This window comes from Anoplopoma fimbria, chromosome 16 (genome assembly GCF_027596085.1).
Source record: "Anoplopoma fimbria isolate UVic2021 breed Golden Eagle Sablefish chromosome 16, Afim_UVic_2022, whole genome shotgun sequence".
In the NCBI taxonomy this organism is placed as follows: Eukaryota; Metazoa; Chordata; class Actinopteri; order Perciformes; family Anoplopomatidae; genus Anoplopoma; species Anoplopoma fimbria.
In genome coordinates, this window is record NC_072464.1 from 21,664,622 (window position 1) to 21,680,315 (window position 15,694).

A 15,694-nucleotide genomic window follows, 5' to 3' on the forward strand; every position below is an offset into this window, starting at 1 on the left:
TTACATGTTGTTGACAAAGTTAGAAAAACATTGTTTAATTTGAGCCTGATGCAGCCTGAAACATAAAAGAATGACCTCGGTCACTCCCACACAGTGAGGCATACAGCTTATTGATTAAACGCTGGTATCGGATCTGAACTCGGTATCGGCCGATATCCAAAGCCCAGGTATCGTTATCAGGCCTGAAAACGTCAGCTCGATGCGTCCCTACTTTAGAATCTCAGAATTTTGTATATATTTTTGGTTTTATTATTATTTTTTTTAAATAAGCATTGCTTCTTTATGCGATTCACATTGTTGGACATTCAAAGTTTAGTATTTTCATGTATTTCTCTGCCGGTCACATTCCTACAGCCTGAATGACTGAAAGCATCTCTACAGATAATAGGGCTACCATTCACTTCCATTCATCTGTTACCGACTACAGTACAGAACCTATTCATAAAACACTATTCATGGTTATGAACTCTAATATCTATCTCCAAATGTTTACATATATTTTCATATCTTAAACTGCATGAATGCACTGAATCCATCCCGTTTGAAACAAACAGAAGGTGAGTTAAAGAGCTCAGCATTGACTGTTCCAGCGGCCGTCCACACTGCGGCTCTTGCTGGAAGCTGCACAGTGTCTGTTAACCCTGACAGAGGACATGACAAACAGGACTAGGGAAGACTCCTGTAGGGTCTCTGCTGACACCAGGCTCCCCATTTGAATTGAACAACACACACACAGCTGCTCTCACAGGGCGACATATATAAAGATGGGCTCTACCTTTGGTGGTCAAAAAACAACAGCAGCAGCAGCAGCCATCATGGGAAAGGTTTGTGTTTACTGAATGTCCAACAAGTGAACCACACACTCTCTGTGAGTCGTTGAAGATTGGAAAGAAATGCTTTACTCTGCTCCATTAGATCATCTTCTACGAGGACAGGAACTTCGGAGGTCAGCACTATGAGTGCATGAGCGACTGCGCCGACCTGCACTCCATGTTCAACCGCTGCCGCTCCATCCGGGTGGAGAGCGGCATGTTCATGATCTACGACCGGCCCGGCTTCATGGGAACCCAGTACTTCATGAAGAGGGGAGAGTACTCTGACTACATGGGCGTGACGGGCATGAATGACTGTGTCAGGTCCTGTCGTATGATCCCCATGGTAAGGCCTTCTGTAAAATGATATATTATTATATATATATGATTATTTGTTGATATATAGAAATGATATATATATATCATTTCTATATATCAACAAATAATCAGAATAGTTAAGATTTATGTTACCAACTTTTTTGTAACTCCAGATGAAGCAGAAGCACACAACATATCTATTTAGCAAGAACTGCTCTTTCAATATTTGGCACATTTTTAACCTAATCTACATAGCAAAAAAGGGAATAGTATACAGAATACTACTGTTTTACAAGAAATACTCTTAATATTAACAAAACCTTCAGTTGGCAGTTGTTTTATTCCAATTTGAGTTCTCAAATGAGTTTATATTGCTTAAAAGGTAAAGTTTGAAATTAAGAAATTACGCTTATCAGCTCTTTAGACAGCGTTTAATGGTTAGATTGGTCTCACTCTCATGTCAAAATGCTAGCCCCCATAAGTTATTAGTAATTAACCCAATATATCTTTTGATTGGCACATATAATTGACCGTTTTACGACATGTTGTGTATCCGACTTTTTAAGTTGTCATGGCGACTAGCAAAGTTGCTTGTTTGCAGATCATGCTTCCTTTAGATAGTGCCAGTTCAGCTTTTATGCGAAGCTAAGCTAACTAGCTGCTCTTCGTATTCTAAGTCTTACTGTCCATATGTGTGGTATCAGTCTTCTCATCTAACTCTTGACAAAGCAAATAAGTGTATTTCCCAAGATGTCAAATTAGTATAACAAATTATAATCAGTATATGCTTTAATGACATTTAGATGTATAATTCTGAGAAGGAACACTTGATATCTGTTGACCCTTTGACCTTTCATGCCCTCTGCAGCACAGCGGCGGCTACAAGATGAGGCTGTACGAGCACTTCGACATGGGAGGCGAGATGATGGAGCTGAACGACAACTGCCCCAACCTCATGGACCGCTTCCGCACCTCCAACTTCAACTCCTGCAACGTGATGGACGGCCACTGGCTCATGTACGATCAAGCCAACTACAAGGGACGCCACTACTACCTGAGGCCCGGCCAGTACAAGAGCTTCAACGAGTGGAGCGGCAACAACTCCAAGATCGGCTCCATCAGGCGCCTCATGGATCTCTAAAAGACGGAAGAACGGTTCTTGTGAAGGTTCTCCTGTTTGCCTTATCTCACACGCTGAATAAAATGGCGTCAGTGCTCACTTGTATTCAGTTTTGTTCTTGCTCTCTGCGTTTGGAGGGCATGTTTTCTCATGAGGACGTGACGGGGTCATGGCCTGACGTCCTCGCTCTCATCAGAGGCCTGAATAAAATCCTGCAAGCGCTGACACTTATAACTCAGAGACTCAAGCGTAATCTATTGTAGAGCTGAAGGGAAGTCTGTCTACCTGTCCTCCTCTTACACTTTTCATTCACACCTAAATTATACAGTTTAAAGAATAAATGATAATACTGAGACCTGTCTTAGAAAATCTCACCACATGGACCATTTAGTAGCTGTTTTGGAGCTTTAGAACATTTCACATGATCTTCTCCAGCAGGTCAGGAGTGAACTTTCAACCTCGAGAAGTAAAAAAAAGTATACATTTCAAAGTACATTTTCCTCTAACATGACGATCATGTGACATGTTTGAAAGCTCCAGAATATCTCCAAAATATACCTTATAGGAGACTTTTCTCCTCACGTTTTTTAAATGAGTTTAACAATCGATGAATATGGAGTATCTCAAAAATGAATACTAAAATTTGATATATTTAAACCTCTCTGTTTAAGTAGTGTGCAGTTTACTGTGCATTTGTATTTATCTGGACAGAAGTGGACCTGTCCACCAGAGGGCAGTGGTAGAGTTAAAAATGATAGATTACACAAGATCAAACTAACATGCTGTTGACATGAAAGAGACACATATTCTCCAATTAAACTAACGTCAGAATTACATTTGGCAATACCAACATCTTCAAACACATCTTACAAATGAAATATAATTGCTTGATGTTAAAGACTTTATCAACAAATATATAGGAGCTTTGAATAATATTGTTATCTGGTAATATTGCATCATCATCAACATATTACTCTAAAACCTAAAGCAAACAAAAGAGAACAAAGTGGTGTAATGTGGCATTAACACTGTGAGGTAAATCTAAACTTTGGAAATAGCTCTGATAATAAAGTTGCAAAAAAAGAAAAAGCTAATCTAGAAATGAAGGTCACCGCTTAAAGAGGTGAAAGAAAATGAAAAAATCCACATCAAGAACTCCACTGATGGCAGAAATCATCCAATCACAAGCAGCTTTTGATGAAAGCATAAAGAAAATAAGAGACCATCTAACTTTAAAAGGTGATACAAAAACATACCATCCGTTCAGTGACGACAAAGAGTTCATTTCCAAAAAAGCACCGGATCAACCCCAAACAAGCTGTCAGCTCTCACCTGTACAAACACAACTCCTAAACGTCTCATCATGGTGACACCACGGCACAAACCCCACAGAGTCCTGGCTGTTACGACATGAATGGCACCTGCAGAGTCTGCATTTCACATGCACTATATATGTGCCAGGTGGGTGTCTTCAGAGAGCTGGATGGAGCATACGGGGCAAGGCACATACATGGAGGGCCAACGGGCCTGCATGGGGAAGGTAAACATCAGAGCTCGCAGGAGGGTGGGGAAGGGGATGACAGAGCTCTGTTTATGTTGATATGGGATGGGAAAGGCTTTTATTGTGAAGGAAACAAAGGCCACCAGGCTTTTATTTTGAATTCCTGAGCTTTACTGTGTTTTTTTCAAATTAAAAGAGGAGAAAGTGGATTAAAAACATGAATATACCAAGAAAAATAGCTAATTACGAACAAAAATATACAGTATATTTATTTGTCTTTGCAGCATTATCAATAAAAATGATCAATTTCTAAACAAAAGCTTTAATATAATAATTTCCATGTCTAGATTATCTTCTACGAGGACAAGAACTTCTCTGGGCACTACATTGAGTGCAGCAGCGACTGTGCGGACATGACGTGCCTCCTCAAACGCTGCAACTCCATCAGGGTGGAGAGCGGCTGCTTCATGATCTATGAAAAACCCAACTATAATGGGAACCAGTACTGCCTGAGGAGAGGAGAGTACCCCGACTGTCATGACTGGATGGGGGCCAATGACTCCGTCTGCTCCTGTCACCTCATCCACATGGTCAGCTCCTGTTTCTGGGATCTTGTCTACAAACACATTAGTTTAATCATATATTGAGCTCTATCAATTTATCGAGTATTCGATATTGGTATGATCATGTTGAGTTATTCTTACATGACCCAAGTTTCTATCCAAATGAAACACAGTTTTTATTTTTTATTACAGAAAACGCAAATCTATCCATGTTTCCATCCATTTCTATTATATAACTATAAAGAGTTGGTCTCATTGAGATAAACAGTAGGTGGCACTGATTCTCCAGTCAGGTGCCATTATACCTTTGCAGAAGAAGTGGTCGCAACGAGATGAGGCGATTAAAAGAGCGTCAGGCAACCTCTGGTTCTGAAAAGTGAAGAAAATACTGAAGTGCCCTAGACTTGCATTCTCTCTAATGTCCATCAGGGGGCGACTCCTCTGGTTGTATAGAAGTCTATGAGAAAATGACTCTACTTCTCTCTTGATTTATTCCCTCAGTAAACATTGTAAACATGAGTTTATGGTCTCAATCTCTAGTTTCAAGTCTTCTTCAATACAGCATGATGTTCATTTAGTAAATGATGCTCCATTTAGAGTCAAACAGACCATAAAGCAGGGGATGCTTTAGGGCGGGGCTAACTTGGGATTGACAACTTGATACCAGAGCTGTATAAAGCGTCTAACGTCCAAATATGGTCACTTACAATCACTGGTGGCAAAGAAAGAATCCAATCCAAGATTGACAAAATGACAAACTCAAGGCTACGTCCACTTCTTATGATCAGTCTATGGTCAAACCCCAAATGGTTGGAAAAAATGGGATCTTTTGGTGATCTTTGAGTTTTCTTTTTACAACTCATAGTGAGCAGAAAACTATTGTTTGCACCAAATTTCATGGCAATTCATCTAATAGTGTGAAGACAATTTAGTCAAAATCACAAATGTTAACCTCATGGTTAAGGTACAGGAAAAGAAAATCATCCTCTGGGTACCATGAACACCATTAATACTTGTTCACCTATTTCAACTAGCCCATATTCAAATAAGTATTGCATCAACTTTTCAGAAACTCTAATTATGTATTAGACTATTCATTGTTTAGTGTCATGCAACATTAGATCATTATTGCTACAGTCTGTATTGTAAAGGTCTTTATACATATTCATTCTATTATATTACTAAACTATTGACAACTTTTTTCTTTATATAAAGTGGAATTGCAACATTACAGCTGCTTTGTAAGTGGCACAAAGTATATTGTTTTTGAGTGCTTTACTTAAAAATTCCTCTCTTATATAAACCCAGGAGCCCGGGTCGTTCAACATGCGCCTGTACGGGCGCTTGGAGTTCGGGGGTAAGATGATGGACTTGACGGACGACTGTCCCAACGTCATGGACCGCTTCCACGTGAACGGCATCTTCTCCTGCAAAGTAACCGGCGGCAACTGGCTCTTCTATGAGCACCCAGACTACCGGGGCAGGATGTACCTGATACAGCCCGGAGAGTACACGAGGTTCAGTGAGTGGGGCGGCAGGAGCGCCAGGGTCGGCTCCATCAGACGCATCCTGGACTATTGATCGGTTTTTGGAGACTCCTAAAGCTGCATGGAGGTTTTGGAAAGGCCTCATGCTCAGATAAAGACCTTCAAGACGATATAGAAAGTACAAATACAGCACGAGAGTTTTTGACTGTTTTTTGGTGATATTTTACGTTAAGGATTCAGCCATAATCCTGAAAAGCTTTTTAAATATTAATCAGAATTAGAATGGTTTATTCCCTGATATAAATTGGACTCATTGCAAACAACAAAATGTTTTATTTGGACCTGATGTTGATCAAACAACCACAACTATAATAAAGCGATTGCAAAATGGAGACTTCATAGTCCATTCAGTTGTGAGTCGGACATTTAAAAAACACAGCGTTTGGAAATCTGAGTAACAGTTGCATGTAAATCCCTCATAATTAGTAGCATTTATCCTACGCCAGATATTATGTTATAGCGCATGTTGTTTGTGGAATGATTGTACAGATTATCATGTGTTGGCCCCATTAAATATCAATTCAAGCTTGCTGACGCCGTGCAGTCTATCACTCTATTGTACAGTGGCATTTTCTGGGGTGGAGGAAATTGTGATGAACATGGAGGAAAGAACAATAACTCATCACACACCAAGAGTCATCTATACATAAACAGATTTTTCCCATCGACCCCCTCCTCCCCTGATCCATCATCATGGATATATTTGAATGACAATACTTTGTGCTGTGCAATCACACCGCTGCCCTTTCTTTCTTTCATTCTTTTTTTATATAAAGCACAGTGGCTTGGCTCGGGAACATCACTGACGGCTAATACAGTCTGATGCCAACATAACCATGGGGAAGGTAAGGAAAACTACTTTCCTATGCAACTGTATTTTACTCAATAATTCTTTAAACTTTCCGTTCCTCTGCTCGGCTAGACGTCCACGGCTCTGTGTTTAATAACTATATTCATCAGTGTATGCACGTTGGTTTTGCAGATCATATTTTACGAGGACAGAAACTTCCAGGGGCACTCTCATGAGTGCAGCAGCGACAGCGCCGACCTCCACTCCTACTTCAACAGGTGCAACTCCATCAGGGTGGAGAGCGGCTGCTTCATGATCTATGAGAGGCCCAACTACTTGGGCAACCAGTACTACCTGAGGAGAGGAGAGTACTCCGACAACCAGCGCATGATCGGCATGAACGACTGCGTCAGATCCTGCCGTATGATCCCCCAGGTAGGCCGTTAAGACTTTGCTGGAGATTTTGCTTAAAGATGTTGCAAAAAATAACCCTGATAAACCAATTTAATTATTGTTTTATTGCTGTGAAATGCTAGTTTTCAGTCAGTAGTAACGTATCTGACTAGTGAGACACTTAAAAGCACCAGTGAAATACATTATTGTGATTTTTCCATCCTGTGCCAGCACCGAGGCTCCTACAGGATGAGGCTTTACGAGCGCTCCGACATGTCCGGCCAGATGCACGAGCTGGTGGATGACTGCCCAAATGTGCAGGACCACCTCAGCATGTCCGACTTCAACTCCTGCAACGTGATGGACGGCCACTGGCTGATGTACGACCAGCCCAACTACAAGGGCAAGGCGTACTACCTGAGGCCCGGAGAGTACCGGAGGTACAGCGACTGGGGAGGCGCCAGCCCGAGAGTCGGATCCCTCAGAAGAATCACCGACTTGAACTGAAGTCCGGCTTCGTTTCAAGGAATCTTACCCCGAGTTTAACTGTCTGTTTTCCCAAATAAACCGCTTCATAAAACATTCAAGATGTTTTCTGTGTTTTCCAGTTTTCAGCAATGGTTTGTTGCCTCAGAACTGACATTGCAATTAATAATTTCTACAAAGCTTTAATAACATTTTGTAAAAATGTGAGTGATTGTTACAGTAGAGACAAAAATCTACTGTCTGGCTAAACTATTTATCCATCATAGCTTTTATTTAGCTTCTATGCTGTAGTTTAATCTCCTCTATGCGTAGGCTAAAATACCAAACAATGCATGAGTTGCCCTCTCCCATTCTGTGCCCCCCGATGGGATTAACTGGTCTGTATACTGGCAGCATTTATCCATATGATCATAAAACATAGAAAGAGTAGCAGCACAGAGTGAGAGTGACATGAACATGTGAGCTGGATGTCATAAATGCAATGAGATAAATAGTAAAAGATCAGGATGGATCTGGTAAAGCAGTTAACAGGTGCTATAAATAACAAATAGTGTATGTGCATATTTGTGAATGCAAAGCATGAAAACAATAAAGACCCCACTCATATAGTTTTAACAAATCTAAAATAAAAAAATTGACAATTTATATGATGAATGTCAAATAACATTACGCAGCAACCAGATCTTTAATATGTATTTTATAAATACACCAATAAATTATGAGAATCATACCGTTTCAATTTACGGTTGTCTCAATGTTAAGAAATAGAAACAAAAATGTAGCGTAACAGTCAAAGGACAAAAAATGTTTCTGGGAAAAGTATTAATTCCCACAAAACTTAGTTTCTGCACAACACAGATAAACATTTCATGTGTTTTGCTTAAAGTATATCTAACATTTTACAACTAAATTATATTAAACATTGATCAAACATCAGTGACAAACTAAATTACATTTGAGGATAAATATAAGATAAGATTTTCATAATTAATACTACATTACAAGTGTGTTTTTATATACTGGTGGAACGTTGTACAGAGAGTTTGCTACATATCCTTTATAGTCTCTGCAGGTATAAAGTTAATTAAATGATCATTATCCTTTTGATACGCATAATCCTCAGATACCAAATTGTGATGTCTATAAATATATTTCTATACCACAAAATATTGACCATGATTTTCCATGATGTAAATGAATAATTACACATAATTACACAAACAATAAACAGAACCTATGGAGAATACAAATGTCATAAAATCAATAAAAGGCATTAATTGTTCTATATCTGGAATACAAAATTAGGACTACATACTCATTTTTCAGTGTTATATTATTAACATTAAAGGGGGCGTCTTCAAAAAGCCAAACACGGCTGTGATACATGAAGGGAATTGTAGTCCATTAAGTCAAAACTGTCAGATAGTAGAGGACACAAGACTGTTCTACACCTGAATCTGGGGGTAAATGTGGTATTAGTACATCAGGTAAAAGATACGTTTATAGTACATTATAACAATGAAGAAACTAAGAAAATATTTATATCCAGTAACAGCAGCATACCGACCAACAGCATGGAGTACACTTACTTATTTGCATACAGTAGGGTTGCTCAGGTGGAGCGGTAGGGACAGTGGAAAACTTCCTGCTCTGTTATGCAACATATTTAATGCGAAAGGGCTGTTCCATATTGTTCTGCAGCCATTGTCCACTGGACGTGTGGATACCATACTAGTCTTTTCCTTTGTCCATGCATGTCAAAAACACCAAACCCGTTAATTATTTATCCTTTTATTTTTTCAAATACAAATCCATATTTCTGACCCAATGTTGTGCTCCAACAAAAAGGTAAACATGTGCCAGTAGCCTTCAATTATAACCCTGGGAGAATTTGAATAACAATACTTTGTTTGTCAAGAGGTAGTATAAAAAGCCATGAAAACATGGGGAATCTCTCCAACGGAGACCATGGGGAAGGTAAGTGCTGTGTTTTTTTCTCTCTGCTCACATTCAGTGTTAAATGACAACAACATTTTTTCAGTTTGCTCTCAGTGTGTTTCATGTTGAGTCTTTTTATCCTCTCACAGATTATCTTTTACGAGGACAAGAACTTCCTGGGTCGGAGCTATGAGTGCAGCAACGACTGCACGGACCTTCACTCGTACTTCAGCCGCTGCAACTCCATCAGGGTGGAGAGCGGCTGCTTCATGATCTATGAGCGACCCAACTTCATGGGCCACCAGTACTTCATGAGGAGGGGAGAGTACCCCGACTACCAGAGGTGGATGGGCTTCAGTAGCTGTATCCGCTCGTGCAGGATGATACCGCTGGTAAGAAGGCCGCCAAATTTCCCATTTTTCCCACTGCTTTTTATGCTTTAGGGGCTTGTTATCACTTGAATCTCAGGACAATTTAACAAATAGTAAAGATTCTGCCATCTTGCAAAGCTTGATTAGTCATAAGAGATATATTTTTCTTTGGTCTCATAGTATCGAGGCTCCTACAGATTGCGCATCTACGAGAAGCCCGACTTCAGCGGTCACATGATGGAGTTCATGGATGACTGTCCCTGTGTGTCTGACCGTTTCCACCACCGCCATGTCTACTCCAGTAATGTTATGAACGGCTTCTGGATCTTCTATGAGTACCCCAACTACCGAGGCAGACAGTACTTCCTGAGACCCGGGGAGTACAGGAGGTACCGCGACTGGTGCGCCACCTGCGCCATCGTCGGCTCCTTCAGGAGGGTCAACGAATTTTAGCCATTGGGCTAAAAAAAATAAAACCTTGCTGTAAATATCAAACACTTTGTTTATTAAAGATGTTGAATTTTTAATCTCCCTTGTGAATGTGTTTTCATTGATTTGTCAAAGTGTGATTCTGAGTCAGTAAACGGAGCCTTATGAAGACGATAAGAGGCCTGCCGACACTTTTTAACTGTGTAGTTTGCAGATATTGTACTTGTTATTGTGTTTATTCCTTAACTATAACCAGAGGGGTGAACTGTCATAACTGTACTGCAGCCGCTCCAAAGCAAATAAACTACAATTTAAAGTGGACAACACTTGTTAAATCTTTTCTTTTGTGACATTTAGTATTTAAACTCACTTATGTTCACTGTTGTACTCCGTAGAATATGAATTATAACTCATATCATAATATTCTAAACTATTATAAATCCTTACATAATTAGCATACATTGCAGTACCCCATATTATATTGGTAATAATAACAAAAAAAAGGCTGATTAAATTCCTCAAAATTATAGTATTTTTTACATACTGCAGGTTTTTTCTCATATCATGAAGTAGAAGTGGTACATTGTCATTTATTGGTAAGTATACCAAATCAAGTGAATCTTGACTATGACTCTTTACCAAATGTGATGTCACTAAAATTGTTTAAATTATAATAATAATAGTTATTTGCCCCCTGAAGGCCCTCTACAGGCTGTTACGGACCAACAGAACATGGTTCAAGCAAATTGTTCAACTCACAACTCTCATTCTTTGTTAGGGATGGAGTCATAATGAGTTAAGGGGAAAAAGAGATATACATACCTAATTATAGTAACCTGTGTAAATAGTTTTAGGAACAGTAAAAACATTAAGGTAGGGCAGTCCATCCAACTAAAGACAGAACAATGACATTCAACAATAAAGATTGTTATTCCAGTGGTTTTCAGTGAGAGCTGCAGCAATGAGTCCTAAAGCCCGTAAATGAGTCAGCATTTTTTTAGGTTCCCACATCTTGAAGCCAATTGTTTTTTTGCATGGGTTTATGGTTAGATGCCTGATATAAGATCTGTGGTAGACGCAAGTTTAAGGGAATTTAACATTTTGGTCTACCACATAAAATACGTAAATTACATTTTTTTGCTAACTGCATCCCTATTTGAATTGGCCTATTCCCTGCACACTTCAGTCTTTCAGAAAAATGTTGATGCCACCCACTTCTTTCCACCTGCTGGTTTATGGTTTCTCCACCCTAATCCAAACCTCCCAACTAAAGATGATGGTCTGTGATCCCTCACTGGCTTCCCACCAACAAAAACTTTGCAATGCATTTGTTGTAATGCATTCAGATCGACCCAGGTAGCATAAAAAACAATTATTTCATAGCTTAACTTCGGCAGTATACCCCCTATCGTTCAATACTTGCATTTGAGTGATTTATCATTATGGATAACCTGCACAAGTTTCCATCAAAATTTGCTGCAATTTTAAAATAAATGTCCAGAAAATTGGTAAAATAATTGAAATCAACTTCCATCCACTTATGTAATGTGAATGTTAGGTGTTGGGGGCATTGAGATAAATGGTTGGTGGCACTAATTCTCCAGTCAGTCCTGTCATTAAACCACTACAGAAGAAGAGAGTGCATCAAGATGAAGTATTTATATGAGCTCAAAGTCAAACCCCAAACGAAGGAAAACAATGAGGCAACCATGATGGCAATATGGCATTTATGTGTGTTTCATGTATCCATGTGAGCAAGGTTACAGTGTCCTCATCACTTCACACGTCTGATGTTTTCGTTTCTTCAATGGACGTTTATGTCACATATGTCATGATTTAGTGTTCTTCCATTTTGCTTTTATTTTTTTTACACTTTACACCTCAGCCAAACAACAAAAAACCTTTTTGCAATATTTCAAGTTTCTTTTTATTTTTAATTTCTGGCAATTACACTTAGTTTTTTAATGTACGAATTGAAAATATGCATAAAAGACAAAATTCTGTACATATATATTATATAAATATATTATTATATTAATGTATCTACTTGCCTTTTCAACAAAGAGTAATAAGAATTCAATGCTTCTTTCAAACAATAGTATAATATGATTTATTTTCATTCATTGCTGTTTTCACATTCTGTGTTTTTATCTATTTTTTTTGAAGTAATGTGCATTAGTTTTGGTAGGTGCAGTTTATACATACTACAATATGAGCAGTTTAATTGCTGTGTGTTGTTTGTTTATAGGCTTTGATCTTAAAAATAGCGGTACAGAACATCTAATGTTTTTAAATAGCCTTTACATTTTTTTTTTATGGATTTAGGTCTGAAGAGGCCTTATTTTGATTTACAGCACAGGATTTGTTATCAGTGGACTTTTTGCAAAAATACAAAGTCTGTAAGTTAAATTCTTTATACTGAATATTTGTGCAGGTTCTGGGTTCTCGTAGGTTTGTCACAGATGTGTCCCGCTGTCCATTCTTTCCATCAGTGGTGAACAGACCATATGTGGAGAACCTTCTGACTGAGAGTGAAACACAAACAAAGCTCATGCTTATAATAGACAATGGAGATGACGGCTGCCAGAAATGTATGGATGGAAAACCATTGTCACACTTTTATAGACCCCGTTCAGCAAAAGTCATACTGCTAATTCATCAGCTTTGTACATTTGAATAACAACACGTCACGGCCCCTGGGGTTTTGTATAAAAAGGCCCCGGAGTCATGGAGTTGGCAGAGCAAGCTGAACCATCCACTTGGAACAACCTAAAACATCATCATGGGCAAGGTAATGTTTACTTATGTTTTCACACACAAAAAAAAATACATAAAAATTTAAGGTACACGCTGATATGAACACTATCTTGAACACAATCTTCCCTCTGTTCTCCATTTTCAGATTATCTTTTACGAGGAGAAGAACTTCCAGGGGCGCTCCTATGAGTGCATGAGCGACTGCTCCGACATGTCCTCCTACCTGAGCAGGTGCCAGTCCTGCAGGGTTGAGAGCGGCTGCTTCATGGTCTACGAGCGTAACAACTACATGGGAAACCAGTTCTTCATGAGGAGGGGCGAGTACTCCGACATGCAGCGCATGATGACCATGGGAATGATGTTCGACAACATCAGATCCTGCAGGATGATCCCCTTTGTACGAGACCTCGCCTAAACATCCATTCCATATTTTATACATTTAAACTTTTTAGTTGTAGAATGTGTGCCCATACTTACATCTTTACTGTATTGCATTACAGCACAGAGGCCAGTTCAGGATGAGGATCTACGAGAGGGAGAACTTCGGTGGTCAGATGAATGAGCTGATGGACGACTGTGACAACATCCAGGACCGTTACCGCATGAACGAGTGCCAGTCCTGCCACGTGATGGACGGCCACTGGCTGATGTACGAGCAGCCCCAGTACAGAGGCAAGATGATGTACCTGAGACCCGGAGAGTACAAGAGCTTCAGGGACATGGGCATGAGCGGAATGAGGTTCATGAGCATGAAGCGCATCACTGACATGTGCTAGACTTCTGTATTTGACTTCAGTAAATAAAAACGACATGTAATTCATACTGTAGCTGTGGTGTCAAGCAAGCATGCTTCTTTTTTTGTGGTTTGTCCTGAGCTGTTGAAATAACTTATTGAATCCCACCACCAAAAAAAAATCTTTGCACAGCATTGATTTCAAGTTAACAATATTTTCTTACCCTGTGGAAAGCTTAATTACATCAAAAAAATATATTAACTCTTCAAAAAGTCTAGTAAAATAATAGTTAAATACATACAAGACAGTTTTAAATTACACAGAAAAGAAGAAAAAATCATTCAAAAAATGAATATATTATAATAATAATGGTCATAGATATCAATACTTCAATATCAATCCTAAAAAAACTGTTTGGCTAAATACATAACTTCGTATGTCACTATCATGGTTACCTTTTTGCTTCTGTTGCTGAAAGCTGTCAGTTACAGACATTAAGTTTGGGTCAGTAACACTGGAGAAAAAAAACAATAGTATGCTAGATTTAATAAAATATAGAACCTTAAAACCCGGCCTAGTGTTGCTGAATCTTTCCCAGTGAAAGTAGCAAGCAGCACTGACTGAAAAAGTCACTAAATCTAGCAAGAAATTTGTTAAGTTGGTATCACTTCCTCCAAAGCATCTCCCCGTAAATTGTCATTATGAACGTAAACAACAACATTTATTCTATCTATTGTTAGTACCCACAGCCGTTACACTAGCTGCTTGTGAGGCAGGTAGAGAGGATTTCATTTATTGATTGTTGTCGGGATGGAAATCATTTTAACAAATAAGGTTTCTAAAATACTCTACCCACAAATCTTTGTAATGTTCTCATGTCAAGAAAGAACCCTCCGTTAGCTCAGAGAGCAGAGTAAGCTGTTCGCATCTAGCAAGCTGACCAGAAACTACACGGCCACTATGTGTATAGCTATTATTTTATATGATTAATACCTGATAAACTCTGTATTTGAGGAAAACGTAAGATTTTGATGCCGACTTAGTTCATATACGCATATATAACATTGTGAAGTGGCTGCTGTCCTTTTAACCCACGCTGCTCATTGATAATATAAATCGATAAATCACAGTTAATTTCTCACTACCTGTAGAGGTAACTTTGTGTAGTCTGGCTAAGTGTTACTCATGATTATCAGTCATGTTAGCTAATGTTAGCCAAAAGATGTCTATCAAAGTGCTACATAAACAAATTTACAAATACACCCCTAAATCAGGAGTTTTACTGGTTGCAAGCAAGTTTATTTCTTAGTAATGACAAGCAAGTAAATATAAGAAACACAGTCAGCAGAAAAAATGGCATTGTATGTTGACGTTTCTGAACCAAAAATGTTTCATATCTGCCTTGTAATCGTGTAATATGGCTGGTTAGGTATGTAATGTTTAAACATAACTGGCATATATAAATAACAAGTGCCCTTAACAGACTTTCTTACGTGGCAATATGTAACAATCTTAACGTTACCAAATAAGCAGAAATTCAACTTTGACTTTTAGTTTCACAAAGGACACGGACTGATTTCTCCTTGGTGAAAGTCATGTGTTTGTTGGATCCATCCACCACTCATCTAGATAATTGATTTTCGTACTTATAAGTTGTCATACCACGTAACTTTCAATAATTGTCGTCACCATGCTACATTGCTTGCTTTGTTCTTGATCTGTGGTTTGCAGAAACGTACAATGCCAACTTTTCGGTTTTTATAAGCTATCGTGACATAAGTTTTCTCTGATGTTAGAACAAGTAATACATAGAAGTATATTCTGTAATAAATGGAAACAATAGTCCAGTCTGTTTGAGTATGGTAAAAAAAAAATGTAGTGGGAAACACTGTGGTAAAATCAGTGATAATGTTTTTCTTATATTTTATAACAGTA

General features: G+C 38.7%; 5 protein-coding genes across 6 annotated transcripts; all 5 read left to right on the forward strand.

The window, feature by feature from the left end:
• Window positions 1–815: 815 nt before the first annotated feature.
• Window positions 816–2,271, forward strand: crygm7 (crystallin, gamma M7). The gene is made up of 3 exons (XM_054614760.1): window positions 816–824; window positions 916–1,158; window positions 1,999–2,271. The coding sequence occupies exons 1-3, from the start codon at window positions 816–818 to the stop codon at window positions 2,269–2,271; spliced, it is 525 nt and encodes a 174-aa protein (XP_054470735.1).
• Window positions 2,272–3,781: 1,510 nt separating this feature from the next.
• Window positions 3,782–5,895, forward strand: LOC129105107 (gamma-crystallin S-1-like). 2 transcript variants are annotated; one of them, XM_054615999.1, is made up of 3 exons: window positions 3,782–3,790; window positions 4,099–4,341; window positions 5,623–5,895. In XM_054615999.1, the coding sequence occupies exons 1-3, from the start codon at window positions 3,782–3,784 to the stop codon at window positions 5,893–5,895; spliced, it is 525 nt and encodes a 174-aa protein (XP_054471974.1). The 2 variants fall into 2 exon arrangements, with proteins under 2 accessions (XP_054471974.1, XP_054471975.1); XM_054616000.1 differs by having other exon boundaries at window positions 5,626–5,895.
• Window positions 5,896–6,694: 799 nt separating this feature from the next.
• LOC129105109 (gamma-crystallin M2-like) lies at window positions 6,695–7,551 on the forward strand. Its single transcript, XM_054616001.1, has 3 exons — window positions 6,695–6,706; window positions 6,844–7,086; window positions 7,276–7,551. Exons 1-3 carry the CDS (start codon window positions 6,698–6,700, stop codon window positions 7,549–7,551), a joined length of 528 nt encoding a protein of 175 aa, XP_054471976.1. The 5' UTR covers window positions 6,695–6,697.
• Window positions 7,552–9,590: 2,039 nt separating this feature from the next.
• si:dkey-57a22.15 (uncharacterized protein LOC795575 homolog) lies at window positions 9,591–10,292 on the forward strand. The gene is made up of 2 exons (XM_054614812.1): window positions 9,591–9,860; window positions 10,020–10,292. The coding sequence occupies exons 1-2, from the start codon at window positions 9,591–9,593 to the stop codon at window positions 10,290–10,292; spliced, it is 543 nt and encodes a 180-aa protein (XP_054470787.1).
• Window positions 10,293–13,038: 2,746 nt separating this feature from the next.
• Window positions 13,039–13,801, forward strand: LOC129104237 (gamma-crystallin M1-like). Its single transcript, XM_054614813.1, has 3 exons — window positions 13,039–13,059; window positions 13,171–13,422; window positions 13,526–13,801. Exons 1-3 carry the CDS (start codon window positions 13,051–13,053, stop codon window positions 13,799–13,801), a joined length of 537 nt encoding a protein of 178 aa, XP_054470788.1. The 5' UTR covers window positions 13,039–13,050.
• Window positions 13,802–15,694: the final 1,893 nt, after the last annotated feature.

Excerpts from the sequence above, each read along its gene's own strand:
- crygm7 (XM_054614760.1), top strand. Across the intron at positions 1,159-1,998 it reads CCTGTCGTATGATCCCCATG|CACAGCGGCGGCTACAAGAT; the intron begins GTAAGGCCTTCT and ends TGCCCTCTGCAG.
- LOC129105107 (XM_054615999.1), top strand. Across the intron at positions 4,342-5,622 it reads CCTGTCACCTCATCCACATG|GAGCCCGGGTCGTTCAACAT; the intron begins GTCAGCTCCTGT and ends ATATAAACCCAG.
- LOC129105109 (XM_054616001.1), top strand. Across the intron at positions 7,087-7,275 it reads CCTGCCGTATGATCCCCCAG|CACCGAGGCTCCTACAGGAT; the intron begins GTAGGCCGTTAA and ends ATCCTGTGCCAG.
- si:dkey-57a22.15 (XM_054614812.1), top strand. The coding sequence starts at position 9,591 with ATGTTGAGTCTTTTTATCCTCTCACAGATTATCTTTTACGAGGACAAG. Across the intron at positions 9,861-10,019 it reads CGTGCAGGATGATACCGCTG|TATCGAGGCTCCTACAGATT; the intron begins GTAAGAAGGCCG and ends TTGGTCTCATAG.
- LOC129104237 (XM_054614813.1), top strand. Across the intron at positions 13,423-13,525 it reads CCTGCAGGATGATCCCCTTT|CACAGAGGCCAGTTCAGGAT; the intron begins GTACGAGACCTC and ends ATTGCATTACAG.